Source organism: Apodemus sylvaticus, chromosome 9 (genome assembly GCF_947179515.1).
Source record: "Apodemus sylvaticus chromosome 9, mApoSyl1.1, whole genome shotgun sequence".
NCBI classification, from domain to species: Eukaryota; Metazoa; Chordata; class Mammalia; order Rodentia; family Muridae; genus Apodemus; species Apodemus sylvaticus.
In genome coordinates, this window is record NC_067480.1 from 80,004,752 (window position 1) to 80,028,200 (window position 23,449).

General features: G+C 50.4%; 2 protein-coding genes across 3 annotated transcripts; both read left to right on the forward strand.

Moving 5' to 3' along the window:
- The first annotated feature begins 178 nt into the window (after positions 1–178).
- Positions 179–8,167, forward strand: Guca1anb (GUCA1A neighbor). 2 transcript variants are annotated; one of them, XM_052193508.1, is made up of 2 exons: positions 179–187; positions 7,835–8,167. In XM_052193508.1, exons 1-2 carry the CDS (start codon positions 179–181, stop codon positions 8,165–8,167), a joined length of 342 nt encoding a protein of 113 aa, XP_052049468.1. The 2 variants fall into 2 exon arrangements, with proteins under 2 accessions (XP_052049468.1, XP_052049467.1); XM_052193507.1 differs by lacking the exon at positions 179–187 and adding an exon at positions 7,244–7,258.
- Positions 8,168–15,933: 7,766 nt separating this feature from the next.
- Guca1a (guanylate cyclase activator 1A) lies at positions 15,934–23,270 on the forward strand. The gene is made up of 4 exons (XM_052192873.1): positions 15,934–16,134; positions 21,904–22,053; positions 22,740–22,833; positions 23,107–23,270. Exons 1-4 carry the CDS (start codon positions 15,934–15,936, stop codon positions 23,268–23,270), a joined length of 609 nt encoding a protein of 202 aa, XP_052048833.1.
- Positions 23,271–23,449: the final 179 nt, after the last annotated feature.

The window sequence follows — 23,449 nt, forward strand, 5'->3', positions numbered from 1 at the left end:
GTGTATCCTTAGGAAGATAGAAGAGTTTATGCTGTAAGGAAACATCACAATACCCAAGCCCCCACACCAGGGCCCCGTGCCCTGGTATCCTCAGTTCCCTCCCAAGACACCCCAGGTGCCTCTGGATGCCTAACCAGTAGAAGCCCCATTTCACCATCAAAGAAGACCCTGATCAAAGATGTTGAAAGTGAGATGACATCATGGGGCGGCGCGGGGCGGGGCGGTCCAAGGTCACTGCAATTGAAATGGATTGAAGGGAGATGAAGGTCCTTCCCAGGCCTCTTGTGTTCCTGGAGCTGGGGCTTGGAATCCAAAGCCATGCTGAACTCCATCCTTTCCTGCAGGGCTCTGCCAGAGGGGGTGGGAAGGGCGGAGGAGAAAACTACCACCCAATTCCTCTGGTACCTTTAGACTTAGCTTCTGCAGTACACCTTCCAGACTTTTCTGTTGGCGTCTCCTAGACAAATCTGTTAAATCACTGCTTAAATCTAGGTACAGGTGTGTGTGTGTGTGTATGTGTACCTCTCTGTGTGTATTATGTGTGTGCATTCCTCTCTGTGTGTATGTGTGTGCGGTGTGTGTCTCTGTGTGTGTGCTTCTGTATATATGTATGTGCATGTCTCTGTATATGTATGTGTGCCTCTCTATGTGTGTGTACCTCTGTGTCTGTGATTCTCTGTGTATATATGTGTGTGTATATCTGTGTGTCTCTGTCTCTCTCTGTGTGTGTGCCTGAGTGTGTCTGTGTGTGTGTATATGTGTATGTGTGTGTGTATCTGAATGTAGTGTGTCTGTGTGTGTGTCTCTGAGTGTGTCTCTGTATGCGTATAATTCTAACACTTAGAGATGATACTCAGTCGGTGGAGGAGGTGTTATAATTTGGATAGGTAGCTAGCTGGAGACCCTGAGCGTCTACCACCTGCTGTCTTTGGAGCCCCCGCCCCGCTCTGAGGCGAAGCAGCATACAGTGGGTGGTTGGGTGCTACACTGTGTAAAGCCAATCTAATGTTGTGCACACTGCATTCCTCTAGTCGCACTGCTCACTACGCTCCAGGAGCAGCTGGTGAGGTTGATGGTCATATGACGCCCATTTTGTAGAAGCTTGAAGGTTGTGGTGGCAGACCAGATCTCAGGCCTTCAACCTGCAAAAGCCCCGATGTGGTCCACAACACCAGGTGCCATGGTGTGCCCTGCAGAGACTCCCACCTGCCTCACCCCAATGCCATTTGCATTTCAACAGGGCACATGCCCAGCTACCAGAAAGGGAGATAGTAAGGAGAGAATTTCAGTCCTGGGCCAGGGCTGGGGATGTAGTCTAGTGGTTAATGCTCTTGCCTAGAAGTGAGAGAGACCCTGGGTTCAGTTCTTTAGTACTTCAGATTAAGAAAAGACTCTTGGCTAGTGTCGAATTGTCTTTCCAAGCGATGATACTCAGGCCTGGGCCAAACCAGGCCATATACCCATGGGCCTGAGGCTTTTCGAGGACAGAGCATCTTCCCAGATGATCTACCCTGATACTGTGAGAGCTTACACTACTTAAGTCATGTCTTTTCTATTCTTTAACTTTAATGTGGGTGCGTGTACATTTGCACAGCATAAATACACTTGTGTGCACACAAAGGAACATGTATGGTGTCCTTTTTTGTCACCACCTACCTCAATCCTTTGAGACAGGGTCTCTTACTGAGTCTGAAGCGAGGCTGGTAGTGGTCAGTATCCTGACTCTACTGTCCCCAGGGTACATGGCCACAAGTACATGTGTGGGCTGCCCTGGCTCTTTTCCTGAGATCTGAACTCAGGTTCCTATGTTTGCACAAGTGTTCTTCTCCACCGTCTGTCAGTCCCAGAGGGCCTTCTCCATCCAGCCTCAGACATTCTAAATCCTGACAGAGACAAGTTCATGCTGACTGACACGTGGATCTCAAAGGCCTTTGGGGCTGCCTGGGGCATGGAAAAGGGGAGAGTTCTGCCTGGATCCCCACTTAGAGCTCTAACTTGGAAATGGAAGAGGGTCCCAGAGGAAAGGCAGAGGCTGTGAACCTCCCCTGCTTGTCTGCCAGCCATTGTCCTCTGTAGACGGGGAGGTGTAAGAGACATCTTTGCAGTGTCTCCTCAGCCTTGGCTTTACTGGTCCTGGGCTGTGGGAATTCTTTGATGGTATGGTGCTGTCCTGAGCATGGAGGGATCTCTCTCTCTCTAACCAGTCCCATGCCCGGGGTAGGGACATGACAGGGAAGAGCTGATTAAATGAAATCAGACACTAACCCGAAAAGTGTGCAGCCAGGCCCAGTCTCTCTCCAGTGCTGGCCTGCTGGGTCCTGGGCAGGGGATGGATGCTCTCAGCCCAATGAGTTAACGTGCGTGCGTTAGTGACTCAGAGCCTTTCTGGTTTGGCTTGGGGAGGGAGGGGCAGGGCAAAGCTAGGGCAAGAGATCTCTCTTCCTTCTTCCTCATCAGCTTCCTTTTTTTTTTTTTTTTTGTTCTCTCCCTGTTCTTTCTAAAAAGAAAAAAAAACTATATTTTACATCCGTTGGTGTTTTTCCTGTATGCATATCTGTGTGAGGATATCAGATCAGACAGTTGTGAGCCACCATGTGGTTGCTGGGAATTGAACCAGGGTCCTCTGGAAGAGCAGCCAATGCTCTTAATCTCTGAGCCATCTCTCCAGCCCCCCTCTCTTTCCTTCTATTATTTTACTTAAATGTGTCTCTTTGTGAGCTGCATGTATGTAGTGCCCACAGAGTCTAGAAGAGATGGTTGGATTGATCCACTGAAACTGGAGTTACAGACAGTTGTGAGCAGAACAACATGGGTGCTAGGAGCTGAACTGTGGGGTCCTTTGGAAGCAGAGGAAACATTCCTAACTGCTGAGCTGTCTCTCCAGCAACCTCCTCCCTTTTCTTTTTTTCCTCTCCTTTCTTTCTCTCTTCTTTTTCCTCTGCCTTCCCTGAGCCATTCTTTTGCCAAGTTTCTGTGAGAGCTCATCTCTGGATGTGTCAAGGCTCTGAATGTGGCAGCAGCAGCAGCAGCAGCAGTATCTAGAGCAGAGCTGACAGGTGGGGACCCAGAGCAGGTGTGTTCAGAGCAGGTGTGCCCAGAGCAGGTGTGCCCAGAGCAGGTGTGCCCAGAGCAGGTGTGCCTAGAGCAGGTGTGCCCAGAGCAGGTGTGCCCAGAGCAGGTGTGCCCAGAGCAGGTGTGCCTAGAGCAGGTGTGCCTAGAGCAGGTGTGCCCAGAGCAGGTGTACCTAGAGCAGGTGTGCCTAGAGCAGGTGTGCCCAGAGCAGGTGTACCTAGAGCAGGTGTGCCCAGATCAGGTGTGCCCAGAGTAGGTCTGCCTAGAGCAGGTATGCCCTGAAAGCAGGTCCTGGACTGAGGCAGAGAGGGAAGGCTATGCTGTAATTTTGGTTGTTGTACAAGTCAGTTGTGAGAGTTCTGAAAAATACTGTGTGCTTTGTCACAAACTGTGTGAATTTCAACCGATGGTAGCTTAGACACCCATGAGCCTCTGCTTCAGCATCAGAAAAATGGGTTGACACCTCCCTTGTCTGTTAGGAGCTTTGGCAGAGGTGAGTGAAACATACCTTTGCTGTGAACAAACACCATGACTAAGGAAACTTATAGAAGAAAGAGTTTCTCAGGCTTATTGTCTTGGAGGGTTCGAGTCCATGACCATCACGGTGGAGAGCATGGCAACAGGCAGAAGCAGTGGCTGAGGTCTCACACGTTCAGACAACAGCCGTAGGTGGCGGTAGCACACGACTTTAATCTCAGCACTTGAGAAGGCAGAGGCAGGAGGATCTCTGCGTTTGAGGCCAGCCTGGTCTACAGAGTGAGCTCCAGGACAGTCAGGGTTACAAAGAGACACCCTATCTCAAAACAACAACAACAAAAACAAAAACAAAAGACAACAACCATGTGGCAGAGAGAGACAACCAGAATGGTGTGGGCTTTGGAAACCTCATGTCCACCCCCAAGGGACACACCTCCAATAAGGTCATATTTTCCTAATCCTTCCCAAATAGTTCTACCTGCTGGGGTCTATCTCCAGACTGTCTTGACCCAAGTAATGACACAGACCTTTCATTAATTATGAAAGCCTTAGCTGCCTTTGTTCCTAAATAGTTTGTATAATTTAATTTTTTAAAAGACTTATTTATTGTTATATCTAAGTACACGGTAGCCGGGCAGTGGTGGTGCACACCTTTAATCCCAGCACTTGGGAGGCAGAGGCAGGCAGATTTCTGAGTTTGAGGCCAGCCTGGTCTACAGAGTGAGTTCCAGGACAGCCAGGGCTACACAGAGAAACCCTGTCTCGAAAACAAACAAACAAACAAAAAAAAAACCCAAAAAACTATGATAGCTGTCTTCATACACACCAGGAGAGGGTGTCAGATCTCATGACGGATGGTTGTGAGCCACCATGTGGTTGCTGGGATTTGAACTCAGGACCTTCAGAACAGCTGTCAGTGCTCTTAACTGCTGAGCCATCTCTCCAGCTCCGTAGTTTGTATGATTTCCGTTAACCTACCTCCACTAGTCTAAGTTCTGCCTCACGGTTCATGCTTCCTCTCCTCAGTACCAGCGTCTGTTTCTTCCTTCAGTCTGGCGAGTGGATCCCCTCACACCTGATTTCTTTCCCAGAGTTCCTATCTCTGTCCAGAGTCTCTTTTCTCCTCCTTTAGTATAGGTCAGTCAGCTCTTTATTACCAGTCGGAAGGAGGCAGAGAAGATGTTTACAAAACACCAAGGCCAGTGATGCTTCAGAAAAATAACAATACCAAAGTCCTATTCTCAACTCTCTCCTGGTGCAAAAATCAGCATATGGATAATAGAAAGACAACCTTTACACAGACGGCAGGGACATCCCCACAAGGGACCGTGTAGTCAAACTTGTAGTCAAGTTGGAGCCTGTGGAGTCTATTCTCATTCAAACCACTTCAGTAGAAGCTTGATTCTGTCAGCCACATGCATTATCTGCCCTCCCATGGGGTTTCTGCTCCCTGACATTCTGAAGCACCTGCCTGTGTCATCCCTGGTCCCAGCCTCCAGGGCCAAGAGGTCAAGATGCCAAGCCCCAGGTAGCAAACTGAAGGAGGAGGTCACAGTGGTTTCAGAAGTCTCAGAAGTCTCTTGTTTTTTTAATTTCTTTTTTTTTTTAAAGATTTATTTATTTATTATTTGTAAGTAAACTGTAGCTGTCTTCAGACACAGCAGAAGAGGGCATCAGATCTCATTACAGATGGTTGTGAGCCACCATGTGGTTGCTGGGATTTGAACTCAGGACTTTTGGAAGAGCAGTCAGTGCTCTTAACTGCTGAGCCATCTCACCAGCCTTCATCTCCCAAGTGCTAAGACACCCGTGTGCCCCCACTCCGTGGGCCAGGTTTACAATTTCTTTTTGTTGTTGTTGAATATTTATTTTTATTATGTGGTGTGTGTGTGTGTGTGTGCGTGTGTGTCTGTACATGTGCATGCACGCGCCTCTGGAAGCCAGAAGAGGGCGCCACTGAATCCTCTGGAGCTGGAGTTACAGATGTTGTGAGCTGCTGGGAACTGACCCTGGGTCCTCTGGAAGAGCAACAAATGCTCTGAACCATTGAGCCATCTTTCCAGGCCCAGTTTGCAACGTTCTACAAGTGTGCATACCTATTTCAGTCCCTCCTGGCCAAGGACACCGTCTTGGAAATGTGAGGGGATCCGAGTCTGGGTGCTCACCACACAACAGGAGAGTCAAGCCCTAAGACAGGGCCTTGAGGGGAGGAAGGTGGTTTTATTCAAGTAGCTGGCTCAAGGGGAAGATAGCAGACTGGTGTCCAAGTTTCATCTTGCTTGGAGATTGGTTTGAGGGACGGTTTATGCAGGTGGTTGGAGAGTGTCTTCCCACAGTGAGGCATGCCTGGAGCCTTCTCACGGCGGGCTGACCAGTACTCATCCACAGTCCTGCACAGGGAGGCTTTTCAGTTCTGCCAACATTAAGAACAAAGATTATTTCCTCAAGCTCTTCTTGCCTCTGACTTCCTTTGCCCACATGCAGATTGGCTAGAGGGGGCATTTACCCAGAGATCCTCTGCCTGGCCAAACTCAAGAACATGAAACATCTTTCCTCTGATGACTATGGAAGATGATGTTAAGTGATGCGATGGGGGGTGGGGGGGTTGCCGACGATCCAAACCGGTGCTCAGCTCTGGGGGTGGCACAGAGCACGATAGATGGGACGGGGCCCATACAGGCTTGGAGCAGCATTCCTTAAAGAAGAAGCTGTCAGGAGAGCTCACTGCCTGGGGAGGAGAGAAAGCTTTCATACAAGAGGATCGATCGGGGGTCTCATGCTGTCACGTGTTGCCTGGGAAACTAGTTTGTAGATCAGATGCTAAGGTTCTATTTGATTTGAGCCCCCGGCTTCTGTAGGAGGGCTCCACCCTCCCTAACCCATCATCTTCATGGCTTCTTTCTAGAGTTCTGGGGCAAGGGGTGGGGTGGGGGTGGGGAGGGAGGAAGCCCTGGAGGCAGAATCCAAGTTTCCTAATCCACACTTTGGTGGGTGGTCACCACAGGGAGCCCCATAACTGTATTGTCATGACTCTGGAAAGTTGAGGAAAAAGGAACTTGAGAGCTAGAGACAAGAGGATCAGGAATCCTAGGCCATCCTTGGGCTACCCCATTGAACTTGAGGGACAGCCTGGGCTATATGAGAATTCTTCTCAAAGCAAAACCCACAAAGAAACACATAAAAAGAAACAGACCCCTCCATTTGGGAGATGGATGGCCTGGTATCTTGAGGAACAGGGTGGTTCGACCACAGGACACTCGGGAAATGGGACGGCCGAGAGAAAATGAATGTCAGGACGGTGTGAATGACGTGTATGGCAGTGGGGGACTCCTAGCAGTGGGGAGCCCTGCCAGCCAAGAGCCGAGGTTAGGGGAGGTGGGCATAGGTAGGCAGGGCACAGCTGTAACAATGGGAGGTTCTAAAAGAGAACCACACCAGCAGCTTGGAAGGAGGGGTGCCCTCTACTAGAATTCATTTGAGGCGAACCCACATCTTCCGAGCACACTCTAAATGCTTTGGTTTGGAGCAAGGAAGCAGGATTTGGGGAGCTTCTATGTCACAGGTAAGGGGCCTTCGTAAGACAGTAAGCAAGGGATCCCGTTCTGGCCTGCACTGATCGGATTCTCAAATGATTTGGAACTGGCACAAGCTGAGGCGAGAGGGAGGAAACAGAAGCAGACGGGAGTAGACCAGAATGGCCAAACACAGGGTGGGTGGGGAGATGGCAAGTCGGTGCCACATTAAACATCTTGCATTCTAGACTAGATGCTTTGGGATTTCCCCCCCCCACCAGGTAGTAGACACAAAAGATGGATTCCATGGTTATTAATAACCAGAAGTAAACTTTGGAGCGAATGGAAAGGCGAGAGCTTGAAGGGAGAGTGACTCTAAAGGTCACTGGGGTGGCTCTTCAGGAGAAAGAGGATGAAGGCATGACAATGTCAGGAGTTGGGGAGCACTGCTCCAGAGACCATGGGGAGGAGTGACCACTGGCTGAAGGAGGAGGGAGAGGAAGAATAGCATTGAAGTCGACACCCAGTCGCTCACCCTTGTGAGCTGGCAGATGCTGCTGATAATTAGGCAGAAGTCCAAGGAGCAGGGGCTGGGGGAGGGGCTTGAAGGCTGTCCCTGCCTTGGCGGTTCTGGCATCTTGGCCAGCTGAGCTGGGCACCTTGCATCGTGCCCCATTCTCCTTCCCGCCCTGGCTTGTAGCAATTGAAACATTGCCGTCTGGTGCCCCGGCATGCATCCCTGCCAAACTTTCTCCTTCTTTTTCCCTTCCTAGGATTCACAGAAATCCTTAATCCCCAGCCATGGGCAAAAGATGACATCAGGCAAAAAGGTGAAGGTGTCGCCGACGCCGTTGTCCCACAAATGGAAACAGGACCGAGAGCAGTCTCTGGAGTCAGCTTATGTGCCTGTGGTGGTGGATCCTCGGGGGCAGAATCCAGACACTAGGATCAGGTTCAGTTTCTACAACTCACAGTATTCCAACTCTCTAAATCCCTTCTACACCCTGCAGAAGCCCACCTGTGGCTACCTGTACCGAAGAGAAACTGACCACACCCGCAAATGCTTTGATGTACCTCCAGCAAACCTGATCTTGTGGCGCACCTAGGTCTGGGGCGTCTGGAAGTCCCCACCCTGCACCTTCACCCTATTACGGTCCTGGGTCCCAGAGGGAAAGATCATCTTGCCTGGAGAAGCAGTGCATACCTGGGCTAGCCAGGTATGCTGTGACAGCTGAGGGAGGCCTCTTCTCAATAGCAATAAACTTTGTCCTTCTTTTTCCTGGCATCTAAATGGCTCGGGTTGCGGCCTGGTGAGCTCATTCAGAAGGGCCTGAAGAACCGAAAGGGTTTCTTTCCTCTTAGTCCCTCTGGCCCAGGAATCTGCTTCTCCCAGGGCCACATGTCAGTCAGTGCTGAGCTCAGGATTCCCATGGGTCACACTTGACAAATGCTCCCAGAGCTAAAAAAGCTGTTCTGTGTGTCTCCTGCTCTCTCGTGAGGCCATCTTACCCCAGACTGAAAGTGCCGTGGGGCCATGGAGACAGATGCAGGAAAGGAACACATTTTTAGTAACTGTTCCTGTAAAAACGGCCTTTTGTTTTGATAGGGTTTCACACAGTCCATTCTGGTCTCGAACTTATGTATTTGAGAGTGATCTGGGCGGGGAGGGAATGGACAGAGTCTCTCTTTGTAGCCCTGGCTGTCCTGGAATTCACTATGTAGACGAGGCTGGCCTCAAACTCAGAGATCTGCCGGCCTCTGCTTCCTGAGTGCTGTGATTAAAGGTGTGCACTGCCAAGTTTGGCTTATTGTTTCTTGCTTTTTATTTTATTATTTATTTACTTATTTATTTATTTTTGAGTACATTGTTGCTGTCTTCAGAACATCAGATCCCATTACAGATGGTTGTGAGCCACCATGTGGTTGCTGGGAATTGAACTCAGGACCTCTGGAAGAGCAGGCAGTGTTCCTAACCTCTGGGCCATGTCTCCATGCCCAGGTCTGTCTTCTGTTGTCTGCATGGCTTGCTCCAGGCTAACTACACAAGCTTCCTGGGTTTCTGGCTTTCTGAGACAAGAGTTTTGCTGTGTAGAGCAGGCTGGCCTTAACCTCACTATGTAGCCTAGGTTGACTTTGAACTCACAATCTTTGTGACTCTGCTGAGTGCTGGGATTATGGAAATGTACCACCACCCCGAGTTTCTGACTCGTGGCTTTTGCTGGGGTTGAAGCCCTCATCCCTACCTTCTCATGGTCCAGAAAGGCTGATTTGACTTGCAAGTCAGGGGTTTTGTTTTGTTTTGTTTTTGAGAAAGGGTTTCTCTGTGTAGCCCTGACTGTCCTGGAACTCTCTGTAGACCAGGCTGGCCTCGAACTCAGAGATCTGCCTGTCTCTCCCTCCTGAGTGTCGGGATTAGAGTTTGCTGCTACCACCTGGCTAAGACTCGTGAGTTTTATGGGCTCTATGGTCAGGGAAGAGGTGGGTGACGACACAGGCTGGTGTAGGGAGAGATAGGACACTTTCTCTGAAAAGATCGTTAGGGAGAGAAGGAAGAAGGGACCAGAGAGTGGCTGTTCTAACCTGTCCTGCCAGCTGCTTACCATGGGCACTCCTTCAGCCTACCAACCCTGGCTGAAACCAAGCCACTCGCAACCCTTCAGCCCACTAGTCAGGGTTCAAAGAACCAGTGTGGGAAGGAGTGGGGTGGCCATTTACCATGGCTCAATCTATCAATTTGTCCTTTGTTCCCCACTTTCAGAGGGTCCGCCCATCTTCCCCAGACTATGCCCACCCTCCCACTCCCAGACTGGGGACTCTCTGTTAGTCCAGCAGCATAGCTTTCAACCAGGTCACAGGGGACAGAGACCTAGGATGCCTATTCTCCAGCTGTACAGAGGGTATCGGCGCTGCACACCTTTAATCCCAGCACTCAGGAGGCAGAGGCAAGGCAAGTCGACATCTATGAGTTCTAGGACTGCCTGGTCAATATAACAAGTTCCAGATCGACCAGGGATACACGGCAATATACCCTGTCTCAAAAATCCAGGGCTGGTGAGATGGCTCAGTGGTTACAAGCACTGACGGCTCTTCTGAAGGTCCTGAGTTCAAATCCTAGCAACCACGCGGTGGCTCACAACCATTCATAATGAGATCTGATGCCCTCTTCTGGTGTGTCTGAAGACAGCTACAGTGTATATAATAATAGAAAAATCTTAAAACAAAACAAAACAAAACCACACACACACACACACACACACACCATTTGTGCAGCTCATTTCCTTTTGCACGAGCTTTTGACCAGTCCTATCTTATGGCCCTCACATCTTGCACCCCAGGCTTGACTCCAGGGGTCCCTTTTTGAGACCTTAACCTCTGGGGCTAGGTTAGATCTGTTTGTACCCTTCTTTTCTTCCTTGAGAACATGGGCTGGGCAGTGGTGGCACACTCCTGTAATCCCAGCACTCTGGGAAGCAGAGGCAGGCAGTTTTGAATTTGAGGCCAGCCTGGTCTACAGAGTGAGTTCCAGGACAGCCAGGGCTACACAGAGAAACCCTGTCTCGAAAAAACCAAATCCAAAAAAAAAAAAAAAAAAAAAGAGAGAGAGAGAGAGAGAACATGGAGGCATCAATATTTTCCACTCTAATAAATCACCAGTTTTTGCCAGATCCCCCTTTGAACCTGCTCCTTTGAAGTGGAACTTTATCTTGTAGCCCAGGTTGGACTGGAACTTGCCATCCTCCTGCCTCAGCCTCTCCTGAATGATGAGATTACAGGCATACACCACTATGTTGATCTTATCTGCCGGCTGCCTTTATCTCTTGGGATTTGTATTTAAAAATCATTTATTGCCGTTTTGATAGAGTTTGGAGAAGCATCAGAGATAAGTGCTGTGTTCAGGCTGTGGATAATAAGGGCTTTTAACCATTTATTTAATAAATTAAACTTATTACAATAAGGAGACCGGGTTCTTTCTTTGAGAGGCAGAGAAACCGCCAGAATCACCTGTACCCTTCCAGACCATTTGACCCACGACCCATGTGAGGATGCAGGTTTAGGGTCTCAGCGGGAGTTTAACTTAAGACAGAGAGCCTCTGCGCCCCCTGGAGTTTCATATCGGAAGTACAGCCTCCAGGGCGCCCTTTCAGAAGCTGTCCCCTCGGTCTCACCTGGATGGAGTCCGACAGAGTGTCTTAATCCCAGCCTTAACAATTTGCTCAGGATTGTGTCATGTGCTTAGAACTCAGAGTGAGCTCATCTATACCCCAACTTCTGCCATCCTTTTCCTGACCCACTCGCGCTTCTTGGTCCATTTCATTCGGCTATAAAACTATCCCCAGCAGCATGGCGCCCTTTGTCCTATGCTCTCCATGCCTTTCTGCGATTAAGCACGCGCCCTTGTTTTTGTCCTCGTGCGAGCGTGCCTGTTGCGTCCCTCCCTCATTCTGCAGTCACACTTGTATTTGTTCACACTTCAACTCTTTCTGCAATCGTACATTTGCACATTTGGTCCTTGACAATGCATTTGAGATCAATACCCTCTCATGTGACCCTGAAACCTGGTCCTGGTGGTACAGGCTTGTGATCCCAGCTACACATGAGGCAGATGCAGGGCAATCACACGTTGAAGGCCAGCCTGGGCACTTAAGTTAGACCTTGTCTTAAAATAAAAGGTTAAAAAATACCGAGGTGGTGGCTCGGTGGTCGAGAGCTTGCCTAGCTTCGAGTCCCAGTTAAACAAATCAAGATGCTACTCTCGATAAATATTAATCAAGGGGGCTGGAGAAATGGCTCAGTGGTCTAGAGCCCTGACTGCTTTTCCAGAGGACTCCATTTGGTTCCCAGCACCCTAAGGCAAGAACAGTGCGTGACTTCAGTTCCGGAGGATCCCACACCCTCTTCCGGCCTCTGTGGGCTCAGTACATACAGGGTTGTAGGTGACATCCCAATGAGCAGCAGCAGCAGGACGAACCACACCTGCTGAGGGAAGGGGCGGAAGTGTTGCCATGGGAACTCAAGAACTGGGGCTGACCAGGAGAGGCCATTTTTCCCAGCAGCAGCAAGGAGTGAAGGCTGTGGTACCCAGTCCAGCAATCCTGTCTCTTCCTTCCATCTAGTTCATCTCAGTGGACGGGCTAGCTCTGCGTCAGAGGAAAGGGGAGAGCCAAGCTACAGGGCTCAGTCTTTGGGGATCAGTGTCTGCTTGGCTGTGGTGAAGAGGAGTAACCAGCAAGGGAAGACACAGAATGGGAGGCACTAGGTGTCAAGGGCACGGAGAGGAGCAGGCATGTCTGCCTTCTGGAAGCTTCTAGGTTCCCAAGGTAGCCTGGCCACACGACTATTTGCAGTTCCAGAAAGAATAGAGTGTTGTGTCTCTGTTATTGTCCAATGACAAATGTTACCACAGATCCTGAAGTATCCTTGGTGATTTCTACCTCCCAGTCCCTTGTCTGTGTACAGCCTTCTCCCCTGGGTGCGGTGAAGCCTATAGCTTGATTCCATAGAATCCATAGAATGCGACAGAGTGATGGTATGTCACTGTCTTGAGAGGCTAGTTTGTATAAGACTCAGCCCACTGAAGGAGACTCCCCTTACTGGCTTGATGGAGAGAGGTATGCTGTGCTCTGGAACAGAAGTTGTGGACAGCTTATAGAAAACACATTACACATATCCCACACACCACACACACACACACCACACACACAACACAACATACCACACAAACATACCACACACACTACACACACATCACACATATACCACACACACATCACACATACACCACACACACTACACACACATCACACATACACCACACACATACACACAAATACACTAAACACATACTATACACAGTACACACACCACACACACTACACACATACAAACACATATCACATACACCTCACACACCATACACACACATACACCACACATGCACCATATACACACACATACCATACCACACCACACATACCACACACATACAAACATATACCACACATACCACATACACCTCACACACTACACACACATACACACAACATATACACCACACACCCCACACACCCACACAAACATACACTACACACATACCACACATACACCACAAACATACCACACACCACATACCCACACCTACACGAACACTACACATATACCACACACACCACACACCCACACAAACACACACACTACACACCCACACATATACCACACATACAAACATACCACATACACTTCACACACCACACACATACCACACATACACCACACACACACCATACACCTGCACAAACACACCACACACACACACACACACACACACACTATACACAGACACCACACATACACCACGCACAAACCACACACACAAACACACACACAAACACACACACACACACCGCGATTGTCCTCAGACAATTTCCAGTAAGGGAGCTAGAGCACCAGTCACACAGGAACAAGGGAGGGAATTCTGCGCCCAGATCTAAAGAGTTGGAGCCGGTTCTTCAGCCAAGCCTCCAGATGGAAGGAAGCGTGGACCACCCACCGACTTCCCGACAGCAGCATAGAGGCCCTGGGCACAGACGCCCTGTGCTGGAGAATGCAGTGGGTTTAGCTGCTGTGCAGTGCTGATTGATCCTGCAGTGTGGCGCTCTCACAGCACACCAAAGCCAGTGGTGCCGAGCGAGCCCTAGATGAAGTCCGCTAAGATTTGACAATCCCTGTACTGCAGAGCACAGCAAAGCTGGGGACCCTCTCCTTTGTGTACCTTAAAGCAGACAGAAAACAGACCTGATTGGTTTCTTCTCCAAAAGAGAACTTTCCTTGGGGTTGTGTGAACAACACACATTCCTTATGAATCACTAGGCGAAGGGATGAGATGTATATATCTTTATTACATTTTTTTATTTGTGTTTGTGCCACCAATAAACAGAATGGCGGAGGTACAGCTGGTCTTCCCATCATTATGCCTATCACATATTATGTCCATCTGCCAGGAACAGGAAGCGGGGCCAGGCCATTAAACCTCAACGCCCACCCTGGTGACTCTTCTTCCAGCAAGGCTCAGTCTCCTCAAGGACCCACAACCTTTCCAAACAGGGTCACCATCTGGGGACACATGAGCCTTCAGGGGCTATCTCACACGCCAACCATCAGAGCAACACAGCATGCAGGACGGTTGGAGATACTTCTTCGGCAGCCGGGGAGGTTCCTTCTGGGACTATGAGCTGGACCCAGAGACGCTTCTGGCTCAGGCCAGCTTGGCTTCTGCACGCCCTGTGATCAAAGCACATGTCTTCAGCAGTAGGGGTCTGCCATCTCCTGGGGATGCAGTCTACTCGTGGCCAGCTGCTGCAGTGTGTAGGCTCCCAGAGGCCTCTCTTCACAAACCTCTGGGAAGGTAGCCTTCCTGCGGGAGTGAGATTTCTAACCAACAACCTTACAGCTCCAGGGTGGTGACATTTTTTTCACCCAAGCTGAGTGACATTGTTCAAAGTCTCTTAATTGCTGGTGCCATAGATGCTGTTACACATGTTTGAAGAAGCTGAAGGGTTTCCCATTATAAACTTTTCAGAGAGTGGGCAGGGTCTGCCCTGCTGTCTCACCTGTGCCAGGAAAGTGCCAACTGGGTTTGGGATTCAGCAGCTACAGGAGCGTGGGTGATGCCTGGGTAGCTATGTCACCGAAAACCCTACCATTGGGTGATGGCTCTCACAAAAGCGTCATCCTTCAAGCTCCCTGAGTAACTTCCATGCGGACCCAAGGATTTCCTCTCCTTCAGCCATTGCTTGCTGCTTATGTAACCACTGGGAGGGGGTCTCCTGAATCTTGCTTTTTGGGCTTGTCATGATTCTTTTATTTTCTCCCCAGGAGGGAATACTTCAACCCAGGAGAAATAGAATATACTGTTGGTGTTCCTTCCAGCTCCTGGGGACATGTCTTGGAAGCCCCTAAACTCTGAGTTCACACGCCAATTCTCACGTGATTGAATCCCTCAGTGGCGTCCAAGGAGTGTCCACCTGGTCAGTGCATACAGATGACCAGTCAAGCGCACAGCCTGGCCTCAGCCTGGGAAAGAAACCAGATCTGTTTAACACATTATGTGTACTGACTGGTTTTGTGTGTCAACTTGACACAGGCTGGAGTTATCACAGAGAAAGGAGCTTCAGTTGGGGAAGTGCCTCCATGAGATCCAGCTGTGGGGCATTTTCTCAATTAGTGATCAGGGGGGAGGGCCCCTTGTGGGTGGTTCCACCTTTGGGCTGGTGCTCTTGGGTTCTATAAGAGAGCAGGCTGAGAAAGCCAGGGGAAGCAAGCCAGTAAGAAACATCCCTCCATGGCCTCTGCATCAGCTCCTGCTTCCTGACCTGCTTGAGTTCCAGTCCTGACTTCCTTTTGTGATGAACAGCAATGCAGAAGCATAAGCTCAATAAACCCTTTCCTCCCCAACTTGGTTCTTGGTCATGATGTTTGTGCAGGAATAGAAACCTTGACAAAGACATTATGCCAGTTCCATGTCTGAAGGCAAGAGGCGGAGCCTTGTGGGTTTAGTTTATGCAAAGGGCACAGAGGTCACGGGATCAGAGCAGCCGCTGGCTAGCCACCCAGCAGATCCTATTAAGAAGGGATTAGCAGACTGCAAACTGGGCAAGAAAAATCCTCTCATCTTTTAATTCCAGCCCTCCGGCATCCCTCGTCTGGGTGTGAGTTATGCACCCTCATCTCCCTTTTTAGTCCGACTCACCCGGCTGTCTTTGCTTAGGCCGGTGAGAGCGCAGGTCTGGAAAGCCAAGCTACCCTTGTGCGGGAGACATTAGAAAACAGGACCTACCTGTCCGTCTAGGGCATCGGTCTCTCGTGAGCCTGGACCATGGGCAACGTCATGGAGGGCAAGTCGGTGGAAGAACTGAGCAGCACCGAATGCCATCAGTGGTACAAGAAATTCATGACGGAGTGCCCCTCTGGCCAGCTCACCCTCTACGAATTCCGCCAGTTCTTTGGCCTCAAGAACCTGAGCCCCTCAGCCAGCCAGTATGTGGAACAGATGTTCGAGACCTTTGACTTCAACAAGGTGGGCAGAGGATGGGAAGGTGGGCAGGTCATGATTCTCCAGAGATCGCGTGAGATGCGGGAGCAGGTTAGGGGTGAGGTGGAGCAAACAAGAGGAAAGAAGTGTCCGCCCCAACAGTTACTTCCGGTTCCCATCATTTTGGGGGGCTGAATCTTATTGTGGAGCCAAGGCCGGTTTTCAACCCATGGTGATCGCTCTGTCTCAGCTTCCTAGTATAAGCTGCCTTGCCCGGCTTTAGCTTGGGCCAGTTGGTTTTCCCAGCGTCCTGGTCATTTGGAAGGTGGGCTTTGTGAGTTGATTCCATAGCTGCTCCTTAAGCATCTCAGCTTTAGGCCCTGGGGGGTTGTTCAGCAAACTAAGATCCACTTCACAGGGAAAACAGAGGTCATAGGCTGAATGCAAGGTGTTCCCTGTCTACCTGCCACAGTTCGGTAGCCTCCAAGACAGCCATGAATGCTTCCAAGATGGCCGGTGAGCACCCCACGGTGCTGGTGCTGGGTGGGTGGGGTGCTATGCAAAAACCCTAGATTATCCTTGAAGGGATGGAGTCAGGGGGAAGCAAGTAGGGAGAGAGGGAGAGAGGGAGGGAAAGAGAGAGAGAGAGAGAGAGAGAGAGAGAGAGTTATTGGAGCTCATCTGCAAAGCTGCCATTTACTTAGACCTATTTATATAGGTTTAAAGATGGAGAAATCCAAAGCCACACTCCTGCTTCCTCACCTTGTGCTCTGTCTGCTGCTGGGTTGGCCCCTCACCGAGACATTGGGTCTATCAGTGATATAGGGCCACACGTCCATTACGACAGGGGGCGCTGCTCCCTTCAAGAACACTACTGTGGTTGGTGCTCTGGGGAACACCTAGATCCTTGGGTGGTTATTTAAAACTCACTAATACATGAGTTAAGAGGCCGATCGGATTACGGGAGCTAAAGGACCAGCCAAGGGCAGTGTCCCGGCTCCAAGGGCTCTTCAAAGGGCCCGAGATAGGATGATGAGGTGAAGGTGTGGACACCCCAAAGTGCTCCAGGGAAGCAGTGGTCCTCCCGGCCAGGTTGGGAGGGGTCCCAGCACCTACCCACAGCACACTGGAACACCTTGTCTCCTCCTGCTAAGGGAAGCCTTTGGGGTCAAGACATATCTGTGGGAAGGTTCCACAATGCAACTCCTCTATCTTCACCTGACAGCCATCTCTTCAGTTTCTGCCACATGTATTGTCTGGAACGCAATCCTTTTCAAAGTTAGGAGCTGGGCGTGGTGGTGGTGCTGTGCACTGTAATCACAGCACTCGAGAAGGAAAGGCAGGAAGAAGGTCAAGTTCACTCGCAGCTACAGTAGCCAGCTAGCCTTCGATGGATGAGACCCATGCCCATCCGCAGAACCTCTAAACAAACAGAACCGTCAGTCAGCTTCCTGTTCCTACCCAGCTCCGCCTCCTCAGGACCCAGCATCCTTCCCTGGAGTCTTTGCTAGAATCCTCTTCCCTCTAGACATGCTGCCTTCCATTACGAATCTCTGCTCAAACCTTCTCACCAACACATGCCCTGGTTGCCCGGTTCAAGTTTACTGGACAAACTGGGTCTGGTCCCACCATTTCATTTCTTTTCTCTTTTCTTCAGTTTTTCTTTTCTTTTTCTTAAAAATTTATTTATTATTAATATATATAAGTACACTAAGTTAGCTGTGTTCAGATGCACCAGCAGAGAGCATCAGATCTCATTATAGATGGTGTGAGACACCATGTGCTTGCTGGGATTTGAACTCAGGACCTTCAGAAGAGCAGTCAGTGCTCTTAACCGCTAAGCCATCTCTCCAGTTCTCTTTTTGGTTTTTTAAGAGAGGATTTCTGTGTTGTTCTGGCTGTCCTGGAACCCACGTTGTAGACCCTAGAGATCCTCCCGCCTCTGCCTCCCAAGTGCTGGGATTAAAGGTGTGTGTCACCTCCGAGCTCAGTTTTCATTTTTAAAATTTTATTTTTGGGATGGAGAGTCAGCTCAGTGGTAAAGAGCCCTTGCAGGGGATTTGGGTGCTATTCCCAGCGTCTATATGGTGGCTAACAACCTCCTACTGCCCCTTGGGCAATGGAAGCATGTGGTACACAGATACGCATTAGTAATTCATATTTTAAATAAAAAATTCATTCACTTAATTTCTTGCTTTCTGATGCCAGTATTAAATAACCATAGCCTCTGACATGACTCCCCATGCTGGGGTGTGTGGGGTGTGAGCTTTGTGGGGGACAAAGTCTTGTCTTGCTCATTGCTGTGGTTCTGCTCCCAGGACAGTGCCTGGAACATAGTAGGTGCTTCATCAGTATTGCATGAGTAAGTGAATAGATGAGAAACCCCAAAGTTTTGGCTTATATAGATTTTATAATAGACATTAATTACACAATTATTACAATGAGGAGTGTAGCCAGGCATGGTAGTGCATGCTTGTAATTTCAATCCTTGGGTGTCTGAGGCAGGAGGATCATCACAGATTTAAGGCCAACCTGGGCTGTACAATGAGACTCTGTTATCACACACACACACACACACACAAACACATGAATAAATGCACGCACACACAGAGTCTGTATAATATCCAATGTGCCTTCCCATGCCAAACTATTCACTTACTCTGTGGGCCACAGTCTCTTGCCCTTGCAGCCTGGCCTTGAGAGGGGACACAGCCCCGACCACCTTCAGAGCAGAGAGAGGTTAAAGACAAGATATTCAAATGGCAGCTCCAGGACAGGGTCTCTCATAGCCTTGAAGTCTTTGTTGAAGCTTAGGATGACGTTGGATGTTGTCTCCTCCTTCCTCCGTGCACATCCACGCCTGGTTTATGCCAGGCTGTGAATCACACCCAAGACTTTACACATGCTCAGCAAGCACTCTACCTACACCCTGAGCCCCTGCTTCTATGTGACAGAGTCTCAGTATACGGTTCAAGGCTGGCCTTGAACTATGTCTGATCCTCCTGGATGCTGGGGTCACAGGTATGTGCCACCATGCCTCCCTATCCGAGAACCTAGTTTATAAATAAAGTTTTATTAGAGCATGCTGTACTCTACCTACGAACTATAGGGCTGGGATCTACAGTGTAGAATGCTTGTCTGCTGTGCTCAAGGCCCTGTGTTCTGTGATGTACCTCAGTTAGCTAGTAAAGTATTTACACAGCACGCTGTGAACTCAGTTCACCGAGTTAACTGGCTGAGATGCTGCACACCTGTAATCTTTATGCCCAAGAGATGGAAGCAGGAGAATTAAAAATTCAGAGTTAACCTGGCTACACCGGGAGTTCAAGACCGGCCAAGCTTAGAGACTGTCTTTAAAAAAAAACTTGTGTTCTATCCCCCAGTGTCAAAAAAAGTATCATGGCCTTACTGAAATGACAGTGTCTGTCTGTCTGTCTGCAGGGCTCAAACCCTGGTTCATCAGACTCCTTTAGAAACTGTAGTTGTTCCGATGAGAAGATAGCTAGGTAACAGGGAGCCGTACCAGATACACGAAGGGGGAAAACCAGACAGGTAAGGGAGCCTGTGCCCTGTACCCTGCTGGTCTCTGCAGGGCATGGCTGTGCGGGGTCATCACAACTCCCATAGCTCCAGGTTGTCCTTCCACCTGTGTGTAAGCACCAGGGCAGAGTTTAGAAGACCCAGTTTCTAGGCAAGAGTTTGTTGTACAGTTAATTGTACAGCCGTGTCTCAGTGTGACCTTGAATGAGGATGGAACTGTCAACTCCTGGGAGTGGCCTCGGAATGCAGTAAGCAGTGCAAACTTCTCAGCACAGGAAGTCCATGGAAAGACTAGGGTGTGAGGATCTGATCTGTCTGGAGGCCAGCCTGGGCTACATAACAAGGCCCTGCTCATGTGTCACTTCCCAGGTATTGCTCCACCCTGAGGACCACCCTGGGAGGGTGAAGCTAAGGTGTGTGTAAAAGCCCCTGAACTCAGGATGGGACCATGCAGATGGTCACCAGGAGCTGACCCTTGCTGTGTTGGTCAGTGCGGTCAGGGTTGTGCTTAAGGCCCAAGGCGGAACAGACCAGGGGGCCTCAGAGGACATATTGCCTCTGCTGTGCTGCATCCGCTTGCCCTTGTCCGCATCCAGTGACAGAGAGCTCACTATCGAGTCCAAGGCCCCCCCCACAGGCGGCCTGCCTGCTACAGAGTCCTTACTGCTAATTCAGACATGCCTGCCTGGACCGCCTGCTTCCCAAGTCTCGGTTGTAAACCGAGGGACAGGGACTGAAGGCTCCCTCCCTTTCTTGAAAAGCTTAGTTTTCTGACATGCTGGGATAGGCAGGAGCAGAGTCAGGGACCCGAGGATCATCCTACAGACAGGTCTGTGTTTCTGAAGCTGTCGATGTGACTGAGTGGTAGGTTGCTTGTCCGATGTATTTGGGGCCCTAGGGCTCACTACACCCAGGATAGCGACGATTTTGTGCTACCTGTGAAGGCTACACGCTCCTCCATGCCAACCCCCTTCAGGCCTCAGTGGAGATGTCCCCTTCTCTTGAAGGGCCATTTGAACTCCTCCTGACCTAGCAGAGTTAGATGGTTCTATAATGTCCAGGTATTGGACACATTGCGATGGCATAGGTGTTTGTCCCCACCCCGCCCCCACCCTGCCCTTTGCACGAGTCATAATGAGGTTGCTCAGTGGTTGTGTGCTTGCTGCTTTTCCAGAGGACTAGAGTTTGGCTCCAGCACCCACGTCAGGCTGCTCGCCACGGTCTATAAGCTCCAGGGAAGGTGACTTTCTCTTCTAAACTCTAAGAGCCTCACACGTATATGGCACACATCTACACAGACATATACACATAAAAAATGGTTTTTTTAAGAAAATAAACAACAGAGCTGCGCATAGTGGTGCACACCTTTGATCCCAGCACTTGGGAGGCAGAAGCTGGTGAATCTTTGAGTTTTGAGGCCAGTCTGGTCTACAGTGCTAGTTCCAAGACTGCCAGGGCTGTACAGAGAAATCCTGTCTGGAAATAAAACCAGACCCCAAAACCAAAACCAACCAAACAAACAACCAGATCCAACAGCGGGTAACGGGATTCACCGCCTCACTGCGCTCTGCCTGTGCTGGGTGTTCAAGGCATACACACTCGGTTCACCAAAAGCAGTCCTGACAGCTGGCACCACCGCCACCTTCAGACGGGAAGTCGAGTGCTGCGGAAGGGACATGCTAAGCCCTGTGTCCCAAATCTTAGAATTCAGAGGAGGAACGAGGAGGCAAGATTCAAACCCGCTCCTCCAACACTGCGCTTGTCAGAATTAGGGCGACTGTTCCGCTGAGTTCTCAGCATACAATAGAGCTCAGTGGGGCTTGAAGCCAAGAAGAAAGAACCTTCTTTATTTGCGTTTCCTGGCTCTATCCACCAGGTCAGCCCCTCGAGAGCTCCCTGGAGTCAAGCCTCAGCCTTGGCTAGCTTTCTTCCTTCTTCTGCCTGCTCAAGCTATGGGAATGATCCTGTTTGAGGATCTGAGGGAAGAGGGGGCGGTTCTAACAGACTTGATTGGCAGCTTTGAGAAAGATGAGAGGCAGGCACTATTGAAGTGTCTAGAGAGACACTTCGTGGTACAAGGGGACTGAGCACTGCAGAGCAGACTGGCTTCTGCTCCCTTCTGCTTAAAGGGAGCATCAGTAGTGAGGGGTGAGGAGGAGGGGAAAAGAATTGGGCACAAGCCTTGGGGCGTGGTTATGGCTGAAGTGGGCAGGGCCCTGACGGGTGGGCGGAGCTCTGATGTGCTTACCCCGCCTCTCCCCTCTTCTTGCTCAGGATGGCTATATTGACTTCATGGAATACGTGGCCGCCCTGAGCCTGGTCCTTAAGGGCAAGGTGGAACAGAAGTTGCGCTGGTATTTCAAGCTGTACGACGTCGACGGCAACGGGTGCATAGACAGGGACGAGCTGCTCACCATCATCCGGGTAACTCCAGGTGCAGAGGGCTGGGCCAGCGGTGCGTGGCAGGTGGAAGGGTGGGTGACCCGGCTGACAGCCCCAGGATAGAAATTGCAGCCCAGAATAGGGATGGGATTTGGGACGGAGGGGTGACAGCTCTAACTCATTAACTGCGTGGTCTGGGTTAAGTCGTTATTCCTTGCGACTCCGTTTCTTCATTGAGTACTAAGTAAGGCATTGCTAAAGCTCTGGTGTGTGTGTGTGTGTGTTCACGCGCGCATGTGTGAGGCCAGAAGAACATATCAAGCATCTTGCTCCCTCTTTTTGAGACAGGGTCTTTTACTGAACCTGGAGCTAGGTGAGTGGCAAGCCCCCCTTGGAGATGGCGGCTCACTATATAGATCAGGCAGGCCTGGAACTCACAGAAACCTGCCTGTCTGTGCCTCTGCCTCCCAGAAGGCAGGGATTAGAGGAGAGAAATACCACGACCCGCCTCCTTCGCCTTCTTTTAACGATTTTAACTTAGACCGGCTCACAACTACTTGGCCCATATTGACCTGGAGTTTGAGGCAATCCTACCTCGGTGTCCCAAATGTCTGAGGTCCTAACCTTGATCTCCACTCCCCACTGCTCTTGGATTCTGACAAGCTCGCTCTGCGCCCACTCCCGCCACTAGGAAGGGTCTCCTCACTTCCGCTTATTTGTGTTCCCAGGCCATCCGAACCATTAATCCCTGGAGCGACTCGTCCATGAGCGCCGAGGAATTCACAGATACCGTGTTTGCCAAGATCGACATCAACGGGGATGGTGAGGGGGCCGAGGAAGGGTTCCCAGGGGAGGGGTCAAGCAGAGATAGCAGCCACTCCTGGAGAGGGGTAAGAGGAGGAGGACCCAGGGCCTTCTGCTGGTCCCCTCTTCTACCCCCCTCTGCTCTGGAGGCGGACCTGGATTTTGGGGATCCCTGCCCCAGACTCTGGGTTCCGGAGCCCCAGCGCTGGCTCTGTCTCTGCCTTTCACATCCAGCTCTGAGCCCTGGACTCCTGAGACCTCATCCTGCGAATCTCTTTCTCTCCGTCCCAGGGGAACTGTCTCTGGAGGAGTTTATGGAAGGTGTCCAGAAGGACCAGATGCTCCTGGACACGCTGACCCGAAGCCTGGACTTGACCCGCATCGTGCGCAGACTCCAGAACGGCGAACACGAGGAGGCAGGCGCTGGCGACCTGGCAGCCGAGGCTGCAGGTTGAGTTGAGCCTCACCCGGTGGCTTCTGCATGCTGAGGGCTGGTCCCGGGCGGGGCCTGGTGTGGTCGTTCAGTTCTTGTCTTAACATTACATAGAACCTCCTGAACTCAGAGTCGCAGTTCTTTTCTTTGGGTGCATAGTGCGGGGCGGAGAGGCAGTAGCAGGCTTCGAGAGGATGGTCC